This window comes from Branchiostoma belcheri, unplaced genomic scaffold (assembly GCF_001625305.1).
Source record: "Branchiostoma belcheri isolate BF01 breed outbred unplaced genomic scaffold, Haploidv18h27 scaffold190, whole genome shotgun sequence".
Classification (NCBI taxonomy): domain Eukaryota; kingdom Metazoa; phylum Chordata; class Leptocardii; order Amphioxiformes; family Branchiostomatidae; genus Branchiostoma; species Branchiostoma belcheri.
This window is the reverse complement of record NW_017803380.1, coordinates 385,100-396,266: the sequence shown is the minus strand read 5'-3', so window position 1 is coordinate 396,266 and position 11,167 is coordinate 385,100. Positions and strand designations below refer to the sequence as shown.

The following is an 11,167-nucleotide window of genomic DNA, read 5'->3' as shown; positions in this document are numbered from 1 at the left end:
CTTTTCTCAAACGATCTGCTAATCGCGCGATGTAGTCAGGCTAAGGGTCTGACCAATGGAAGGGCTGTTAGAGGCGTAATGTAGTCAGGCTAGGAACCTGACCAGTGGAAAAGCTGCTAGAAGCGTGATGTAGTCAAGCTAGGGGCCTGACCAATGGGAGGGCAGGTAGAAGCGTGATGTAGTCAGGCTAGGGGCCTGACCAATGGGAGGGCAGGTAGAAGCGTGATGTAGTCATGCTAGGGACCTGACCAGTGGAAAAGCTGCTAGAAGCGTGATGTAGTCAGGCTAGGGGCCTGACCAATGGGAGGGCAGGTAGAAGCGTGATGTAGTCAGGCTAGGGGCCTGAACAATGGAAGGGTAGGTAGAAGCATGATGTAGTCAGGCTAGGGGCCTGACCAGTGGAAGGGCTGCTAGAAGTATGATGTAGTCAGGCTAGGGGCCTGACCAGTGGAAGGGCAGGTAGAAGCATGATGTAGTCAGGCTAGGGGCCTGACCAGTGGAAGGGCTGCTAGAAGCATGATGTAGTCAGGCTAGGGGCCTAACCAGTGGAAGGGCTGCTAGAAGCATGATGTAGTCAGGCTAGGGGCCTGACCAATGGAAGGGCAGGTAGAAGCGTGATGTAGTCAGGTTTAATAAAATAGGGGCCTGACCAGTGGAAGGGCAGGTAGAAGCATGATGTAGTCAGGCTAGGGGCCTGACCAGTGGAAGGGCTGCTAGAAGCATGATGTAGTCAGGCTAGGGGCCTAACCAGTGGAAGGGCTGCTAGAAGCATGATGTAGTCAGGCTAGGGGCCTGACCAATGGAAGGGCAGGTAGAAGCGTGATGTATAGTCAGACTTGGGGCCTGACCAATGGAAGGGCAGGTAGAAGCATGATGTAGTCAGGCTAGGGGCCTGACCAGTGGAAGGGCAGGTAGAAGCATGATGTAGTCAGGCTAGGGACCTGACCAGTGGAAGGGCAGGTAGAAGCATGATGTAGTCAGGCTAGGGGCCTGACCAGTGAAAGGGCAGGTAGAAGCGTGATGTAGTCAGGCTAGGGGCCTGACCAGTGGAAGGGCTGCTAGAAGCGTGATTTAACCGAGCTAACATCTACATACATACCGTCACCGTATTCTGGCTCCAGCAGCCTTCTGAAGGGCTCCTCGCTACTTCCCCACAGGGGGTGGTCCCGGTTGTTACAACGGCCGTTTGCCGAACGGAACTCTGGGACGGCTGGTGTAGGGCACGTGATCGGCTCCATGGAGGTGTCGTCACAAACACTTGTCACGCTCGGGGAGTCGATGGCGGACAGCATGGCTATTGTGTAGCTTGAAGTTCTACGCCTGGAGCTAAAATCAGATTTCTGTCAAGACGAGTCACCGCAAATGGGAAAAAAAGCGGAGCTTACATGTATTTCCAGGCGTTTCGGTACCCCCCCCCCCACCTTTTTACGGAAACCAATGTATGCTGGGAGATGCGGGGCACTGTCGGTGGCTCAGGTCACAAGCAACATAATTGCTATGACAATGAGTATGTAATACACACGTATACTGTGTCTGATCCGGTCTATGTAGTTGTGGTAATGGTTTTGTTTGCCTCTTGTGTATTGTGGCATGTGATAAAATCGTTAAAGTGTGCATACCAGTGACGTCAGGGACGTCAAAATCAAGTCTCATTTAACTGGCTAGATCGCTGACTTACAACTCCCCTGATACGGACCATGTGCTCATTTTTGGGATTTACATCTATTGACAAGAGACGGAAGATCTCACCTGCTCATGAAGTGTTTTGCCACCTTCTCCAAGACGGTGGCACGCCTGCTGAGCTCCTTTGCCATCGGGGTGGAGCGATGTTCCCTGGCCAGCGCGTTCAGAGCTCCGGAGAACGGGCCTTCGTCTGGTTCAGCACCTGAAAGGCACACGGGGTAAGCTGTCACAGATGTAGTCTGAGAACACTACTTTGCTACTGATGATGTGGTATTGTGTCTGACCGTCAGACGAGGCAAGACAAAGCGGGTTTGAATAATGGAGGTTCCAGCCTAGTCTCCACCAGACACATTTGAAGGCCAAATAATTACAGGCAAAATACTCACTAAGTAGTGAGTATTTTGCTTTTGTCCTTTTCGCAGAATCAACACTTTTCATCAGCTTCCTTGTAAAAAGTACTTCCCTTTGTTCTGACAATTCCATTTTCATGTTCCCACCCCCATGATATGTAACGTGTTCATGTCTGTTTCATATGCTCACCTCCGGAAACTACATGGGCGGCTGCTTCAGCCTCCATTTCTGCTTTTGCCTGAGCGACCGCCTGCTGCAGTTCTTGTTCTGTAGGGCTCTGGCCGGTAACCATGACAACCAGCGGCGCCATGGCAACCGCGGCGAAGAACATCGGGATCAACCTGAAACAGAGGACATCTTCGTCACTGTTGTATCTGGCGGAAATGGGTCGTCCTCGGTTTGGCCCAATATTCCTACTCATGTCGAAATCTAGAGCAAGACTCAAGCATGCACTTACTTAATAGACAGTGTAAACGTAATGAGGATAGGGCTCGAGCAGACTCCACTGTTAACAGTTTTAATTCTGGAAACTATAGGGAGGTTTGGAGAAAAGTGAGAAATTCTAATTCCTCTCATATGGTTCTGCCCAACACTGTAGATGGTACTTTGGCTAACCGCTGGAAAGAACATTTTAGTCTCTGTTAAATTCTGAAGATGAACAAATTCACAAGTCGGAAGTGATTTCCGCTCGGTCACCTGTATGTTTTGATCACGAGATGCAAATTTCCGCACCGGAGCTCGCCAATACCATTAGGGATTAACCCAATGGTAAGGCGTGTGGGTCACATGGTATAAGGAATGAGCACCTGAAATATGCTACTGCTGTTTACAGGTACCATTGTCCATAATTTTCTTCCCAGTAGCCTTTTGGACACTATCATTGTTCCCGTTGTAAAAAAACAAATCTGGTAACATCTCTTGTACTGACAATTATAGACCAATTGCGATCACTTCGGCATGATCTAAAGTCCTAGAGGCACTCCTGCTTAATCGTCTGAAGCTTTTTCTTCTAACGTCTGATTCTCAATTTGGCTTTAAACCTAAATATGGGACTGACATGTGTTTTTATGTTAAAGCAAATTATCGAGTACTACAGGGGGTTAGGGTCCCATGTCTTTGTGTGCTTTATGGATGCCTCTATAAGGCTTTTGATCGTGTAAACCACTGGACACTGCTTTAGAAAGTTAATCGACAGAAATGTTCCGCTATATCTAGTTCGATTCTTGGTTTCCTGGTATACGAATCAAAGAATGTTTGTAAGATGGGGTGAAGTCCTTTCCCCCAGCTTCTCTGTTACTAACGGAGTGCGACAGGGTAGTTTACTGTCCCCATATCTTTTCAATGTCTATATAGACGATTTGAGTGTAAGCTTAAACAATGCCAAGGTGGGCTGCTATGTAGGTGGGTCCATTACCAACCACCTGTTTTATGCTGATGACTTATGTCTGATTTGCCCTAGCATTAAATCTCTACAGAGATTGGTAGGGATTTGTCAAGTAGTTGGTCATGGTAGTAACATATTGTTTTTAAACAATATTAAAATACTAATAATACATTCTGTATGTATTGTATACACGTTTGCCACTTCAGCTTCCATTGCGATATCAACAGATAACTACGTCAATTCCATTGAAGTGGAAAAAATTTGTTAACTAGAGAGTCATCAAGAAATTTAGTGTGTGTACCATCGATAAGGGATTATGATTGGTTAAAAAAAGTTAAAATTAACAAGGCTATCTATAATTTCTTTCTCATGACTCTGAACCAAACTAATGTAGCGCAAAAAATTATTAGACTATCATGGTTTTATTACTTCGACACATATATACCTTGGAAAACAGTATTTGTAAATATTTAAAAGTTTACTATCGACCCTAATTTAAGAAATTTTCAATATAGATTGTTATATAAAAACCTACCCTGATCTACCGAGAACGTAGATAAAGAAAGCAAAAAGAAAGCGCCCTCGCCTAGCTCCTGGCCGATCGCGAGTGTTATAGCTGGAAAGCGAGACCACATGTGGCCGGAAGTGAGATTGGGGGCTGACCGGAAGACAGAGATGTCGTGTACGACATTTATGCAAGACGGCTGTGAAGCTACGTTGTTTGAGATTCAGATGTACAGTTTGAATAAATAGTTCTTTCGCACAGTCCATAAAAACATGATACTTTTTGTGCGGTTACGCAGTTGACGATTCAGGGACAAATCTGCTGGACTTGCCCGTTGCACTTTCAAACACAGTTTGTGTAGTACACAGTTCTGTTGTCATGACGTCACGGTATGCGCTCTTGGCACGGTTAGAACAACAACATGGTCACTTCATTCCGATGCTCCGTGTGGACACGCTCTGTCACGTCACAGGTGAAATCTGCTCACCTGTAAACCTTGGCAGCTCTTCAAACAGATGTGGGTGTCTCTAGCTTGTTTAATCCCGTCACGTACCGCCTTGTCATATGACTAGACGCTAAAAGCCTCACAAGTAATTGTATTTTTTGTCAGCTTGTACTGTATAGACTCTCTTGTAAAGTAGATTAGACCCTTCGTATGATTTTATGGTAAAAGTTATAGTAAAGCTGTGGGCCATCGCGGGTAGATCCTACGGGCTCTCGTTCTTCTTTCGTGCCAAGAAAGAGTGAAACGAGCTTGAGCCTGGTGTGGCGAGGGCCCTGCTGCATCGAGTCGCCCCTATATGTTCTTGTATATATGAATATTATTTAAAAGTCTAAATTTGTTTGTATATCACACTCACAGTTACCTATGTTACGTACTGCCCTTACCTTTATTTCCCTTTGTTTCTTTGTACCGGTCACTTGTTTTTCAACATGAATGCGCAACTGCTGGTAACCCAAGACAGTATGAAATTGACAAGACAGTATTAAATTGACAAGACAGTATGAAATTGACAAGACAGTATGAAATTGACAAGACAGTATGAAATTGACAAGACAGTATCAAATTGACAAGACAGGATCAAATTGACAAGACAGGATCAAATTGACAAGACAGTATGAAATTGACAAGACAGTGTGAAATTGACAAGACAGTATGAAATTGACAACACAGTATGAAATTGACAAGACAGGATCAAATTGACAAGACAGTATGAAATTGACAAGACAGTAATATTGCCAATACAGTATCAAATTGACAAGACAGTATCAAATTGACAAGACAGGATCAAATTGACAAGACAGGATCAAATTGACAAGACAGTATGAAATTGACAAGACAGGATCAAATTGACAAGACAGTATCAAATTGACAAGACAGTATCAAATTGACAAGACAGTATCAAATTGACAAGACAGTATCAAATTGACAAGACAGTAATATTGCCAATACAGTATCAAATTGCCAAGACAGTATCAAATTGATAAGGCAGTATTAAATTGACAAGACAGTATGAAATTGACAAGACAGGATCAAATTGACAAGACAGTATTAAATTGACAACACAGTATGAAATTGACAAGACAGGATCAAATTGACAAGACAGTATCAAATTGACAAGACAGTATGAAATTGACAAGACAGTATTAAATTGACAAGACAGTATGAAATTGACAAGACAGGATCAAATTGACAAGACAGGATCAAATTGACAAGACAGGATCAAATTGACAAGACAGGATCAAATTGACAAGACAGTATGAAATTGACAAGACAGTATGAAATTGACAAGACAGTATGAAATTGCCAATGCAGTATCAAATTGCCAAGACAGTATCAAATTGATAAGGCAGTATTAAATTGGCAGGACAGTATCTAGTTGACAAGACAGTATCTAATTGACAAGACAGTATCAAATTGACAAGACAGTATCAAATTGACAAGACAGTATCAAATTGACAAGACAGTATGAAATTGACAACTTGAAGACAATATCAAATTTGCAAGACCATATCAAATTGACAAGACAGTATTAAATTTGCAAGACAGTAAATTGACAAGACAGTGTAAAATTGACAAGACAATGTAAAATTGGCAAGACAGTATCAAATTGACAGGGCAGTATCAATGCTGTGTGGAAAGCTCTCGAAAGACGTGGCACGGCTGGATGGTTCTCTATGGCAGGGTAATGGTGATAATAATAATAATCTTATTTGTACACCAATTGTACAAGGCACAATGTATGGTACTCGTAACCGCTGATATATTCTACTTCTTTTTGTACTGCTAAGCCCTATAACAATCGGGTTACCAGGAGTTGCGCATACATGTTACAAAACAAGTGACCGGTACAAAGAAACAAAGGGAAATAAAGGTAAGGGCACTACGTAACATACGTAACTGTGCGTGAGATATACAAGCGAATTTAGACTTTTTTTATTCGTTCACATAGAAAAAGGTACAGGACATGGTGGTGCCACACTCAAGTGGAAACCACTCATGTTTACGGCACCACTAAATAAATACATATAATAAAGAAAAAAAACAAACGCAACTTTAAGACAGGCAAAACAGTAAATACAGGAAATTCAAAAGCGCAAGTCCCGTTCCCCACCCAATGATAAATGATGGCAAAGAGAGGACACAATACTTAGATAACACAGGGGGAAATTAAAATCTTTTAAAAACGTTCTGATGTGGTGATAAAGTTTTGGGTAAGTGATAATATATTGGAGTTGACAACTGATGAGAATACAGGACTGCCACGGAGTAAAATTTACTTTTAAATAATATTCATATATACAAGAACATATAGGGGCGACTCGATGCAGCAGGGCCCTCGACAGTTTAACTTTGAACTGGGTGAGAGACCTCGCCTCCGCCACACCAGGCTCAAGCTCGTTTCACTCTTTCTTGGTACGAAAGAAGAACGAGAGCCCGTAGGATCTACCCGCGATGGCCCACAGCTTTACTATAACTTTTACCTTAAAATCATACTAAGGGGCTAATCTACTTTACATGAGAGTCTATACAGTACAAGCTGAAAAAATACAATTACTTGTGAGGCTTTTAGCGTCTAGTCATATGACAAGGCGGTACGTGACGGGATTAAACAAGCCAGAGACACCCACATCTGCTTGGAGAGCTGCCAAGGTTTACACACGCAGGTGAGCAGATTTCACCTGTGACGTGACAGAGCGTGTCCGCACGGAGCATCGGAATGAAGTGATCATGTTTTTGTTCTAACCGTGCCAAGAGCGCATACCGTGGCGTCATGACAACAGAACTGTGTACTACACAAACTGTGTTTGAAAGTGCAACGGGCAAGTCCAGCAGATTTGTCCCTGAGTCGTCAACTGCGTAACCGCACAAAAAGTATCATGTTTATATGGACTGTGCGAAAGAACGACGTAGCTTTACAACCGTCTTGCATAAATGTCGCACACGTCATTTTTGTTAATTTTTAAAACAAACTGCCCGCCGTATGAGCACGGCATCTCTGTCTTCCGGTCAGCCCCCTCTCACTTCCGCCCACGACCCGGCCACATGGTAGCAGAACACAGTTTTCGCCCTATGGGGATTTCTATAGTCAAGGACCCCAAGATGACTCACTTCGACGCGGTAAGAATTATAGCAGGGTGCACTTCACAAATACGAAAATCGAATATGTTTCAGAAGAAGGTACAAACTACAAAATATCTAGAAACCAAAAAATCCTGTCGGCGTATCTGCTCTTAACGTACACTTTGAAATCGACCTCTACGGACGTGACCTGAACTGCAGCCGACTCACCCGGAAAGCCAGTTGCGCAATACGGCGCATTTATACACGAACTGCAAAACCTTCACAATTAAAATCACACAGTCTCAAACCCGATACATTCCTACACCACACAGCACAATTTACATCTGGCTGACGCTCTTATCAGGCTTTCTACCCTGCCTTCAAGAATATTCGCTGTACTACATTCTATACCCGCGTCACAGACCCCCGGGGGTCGCCCATTAATACTGTGTTCTGCTACCACATGTGGTCTCGTTTTCAGCTATGACACTCGCGATCGGCCAGGACTCAGGCAAGAGCTAGGCGAGGGCGCTTTCTTTTTGCTTTCTTTATCTACGTTCTCGGTTTCGCGATGACTAAACCGAAAGCCTGCACCGTCTGCAGGTTGTCGGTGAGGGGGCATGTTGGTCCTTACGGCCCCGGGAAATGCGGCGTGGCCCTCTCGTCACCGCGTACCGCCAAACGCCTCGGATAGCGACGCGGACAGGCGCCGTGTTGATTAGGCTCGGCGGTCTCTGAAAAAGCTGCGCAGGAGAGCCGAATCAAGGAACTAGCTAAGGGCGTATGGGTATGTGAAGAACTTACCCCGAGACGAAACGTCTCAAGGGATCGTCTTGCATGATGTACAGAGAACAAGCCATGGACAAGTTTCTCAAAACTCAAATGCTATTAACTAAAAATCCTGCGTCACTTCTAACAGCGAATGAAAAATGTTAACACGAAAAGAGAGTACCATCATAGTTCAGCTGGTCTGAAACAGTGTTTCGCACCTGTGTTACACCTTTGCTGTTTTAAGCGCCGCAGAATAGACACCTTCATGCCAACCTATCCATAGCTCCAATTCTTACAGGAACCTTCACGTAATCAACTTCAACTTAGACGTCTTTCACCTAAACACAGACTTCTTTGTGCCGACGGGATGATGTTATCCGAACATTCATGCCACAAACAAGCGAGTGACAAACGATTTTGAACGGTATCTCTACTAAGTATGGACCAGGATTCCAGCTAGCGCCCGTTTCCCCGTCATTTGACAGACTTTTGCCGCTCATGATGGCCAAAAACTTTGCCCAATCTGTCATATTTGTCGGACAAAAATCCATGCGCGTAAACTGTTAAAGACATGAGCAGAGCTTCAATTTTTTCCTAAAATCTCCAGAAAACTGGTACAAATTTTCGGCGAAGCCGATTTAGACCATCTCTAATGCCTCCCGGGGCCCGGCAACGTCGACCCCAGCTGGCCCGTAAACAGAGGCGCCGTGGTTGCCGGCTGCGTTATGCATCCCCCTCCCCACTCCAGTTTTGGCCGGTCACGTATTGAACCTGCCGAAGTTTTCGACTTTTGACCGGTTTAACGTCAATTATTGTTACCGAAGAAGCCAAAGAAATTCCGAAATGCCACTGTATTTCTCTTGACATTTTGTAAAAAAATTCAGTTTCAAGCCCACATACACGCAGTACTTTTGTCCCCCGAAAAATGATTAACAACATCAGTGTTCCACCAATCACCGGCTAAAGAACACGGCGGGTCACGAAAAATCAACCAATGACAGACAAATCTCGCCATTAGCGTCGAATTCGCGATATTCCGTCGGAAATGAAAATAACGTCGGCGACGAGGCGGCCGTTTTGAGGGCTTGCATCGGCGAATTATGATCACATTCAGTGAAGTTATCGGACAAAATTACCGGAAAATACATGGGCGAAAAAATTGCCCCTCAAAATTCAGGAGATAAGTTTTCAGAGGGTTTAGATTTTCCCGGGGGAGCTTGCCAAGGCAGACATTACAACCCAAGTGCATTATTTTCTAGCGGTGATAGCGGGAGGACATTACAGATAACGTACGGCTTACCTTGTTAACATGACGTCTGCGTGAGACCAGCCGACGGGAGACGATGCCGGGCCGACTGGAGACGACTTCCAGACGACGGGACACGAGGCACGGGTCGAGGGACACGATGCGGAGCCGAGAGGACGAATTCGCTGCAGTGAAGGTGTCTCGTCTGTGACACCTGTCTGTCCCCTGCCACGAGGCGGTCCTTTATAAACCTTTCTCCCACCTTCATGCCTGAGCAGATGTCACATTTTCTGGGAAGTGCAATGACTTGCAGTAACTGCCTTTTCCACTGATGGTCATGCTCGTGTTAATGTTGACAACAGTCGGACGGATGTGACTCAAAAGGCTTGAGAATGGCATAAGTCAGGTCACGGGAAGTTCCTTTCTTGGATGACATCACTGGGCTTGTTGAGTTTGTCATAGTGCGATCTTTGATTCCCCTTTGGAACATAGTACTCCAGTTTTCTCTCTGATTAAGGCTCGTCAAAAATCATCTAAGTGTTCAGATATATTGTAGGTAAGAACTGATATCTATTGTAGATACACTAATGTTAGCAAGGACATTTTGACCTAAGATAAGACGCGGCAGGCTTTCGAGGTGTAGTGCCGCAGTGCATGTATACCGTGAAAACGCATCGTCATTTTACCTTTACAGTAAACATCCTGCACGTCTTTTAAAAAAGTCAACACAAACACAAAAGGATCATTACCACGGCAGTTGATTTACCAAAACAATCTTTTTTCTAGGAACCAACGGAAGACGCACCTTAAGTAGATTTTACCCTTTTTTTTACTGACATCCGCTCTTTTATGTGAGGATAGTCAAGGATGACCGTAAACCAAGTACCTGATAACGATTTAGAATCCCCTCCCCTTTCCCTCACACACAAGAAACATACGCGACTAACATACTACTATGTCAAATATGTTTTACCCCAAAGAAAAGTAACAAGGAGTGGTGGTTACAAATGCTAGCCAAAGTTTAGTACAGGTGCAGTGCAGATAGAGAAGGGAACTATGTGATGGTGTTGCTGTTCAAGTAGTAATATGAACTTCGCGATTACGTCATTGCGAAGTTTAAGGTATGGCGGGGCCAATTGTGAACTAGCCGCAACTTCAAACGGCCAGCAGCGCTCTAAACTACGATTGACTAACAAACTAACTGTGGAAATCACTTCTCAAGCACACCATGCATGGTGTAATGACAGATTTTATCGAATATATTGTGTCCCTTAAAGTCCACATAAAAGGAATGGCAAGCCGTTCTTATGCCCCAAACAAGACTGAACTAGGCGAGGAGAAGAATCTCCAAGCAGATCTCTTAGTGGCTACAAGACAGCATGAAGGTCACGTACAGCTCTTTATTAACACATTAAAGATTTTAACTCAAACGCAGCATTGTCAAAACGCCAGAACATTTACTGACAACAGGTCGTAAACCAAGATGGCACACGACCTCACGAGACCAGAGTAGAGGACCAGAAAGGAAAAACCTGTCGAGAAAATACTAAATACGCTGTTAGCAGCTTCACGTCTTAACTGCACTTCTTAATACTCGTTCTGACGTGACTGTTTTATAATAGTTCAAGTCTTAATACTGGTTCCGACATCCATATTTAATGC

The 11,167-nt window shown here is 44.2% G+C and overlaps 1 protein-coding gene across 1 annotated transcript in view; it reads right to left on the bottom strand.

Annotated features, from left to right (window-relative positions):
• Positions 1-9,761, bottom strand: part of LOC109468076 (thyroid peroxidase-like) — a 19,052-nt gene extending 9,291 nt beyond the window's left edge. Inside the window, 4 exon segments of the mRNA XM_019766309.1 lie at positions 1,100-1,326; positions 1,750-1,885; positions 2,224-2,375; positions 9,560-9,761. Of these exon segments, the coding sequence (XP_019621868.1) occupies positions 1,100-1,326; positions 1,750-1,885; positions 2,224-2,375; positions 9,560-9,570 (526 nt within the window). The 5' untranslated portion in view covers positions 9,571-9,761.
• Between the last annotated feature and the right edge of the window lie 1,406 nt (positions 9,762-11,167).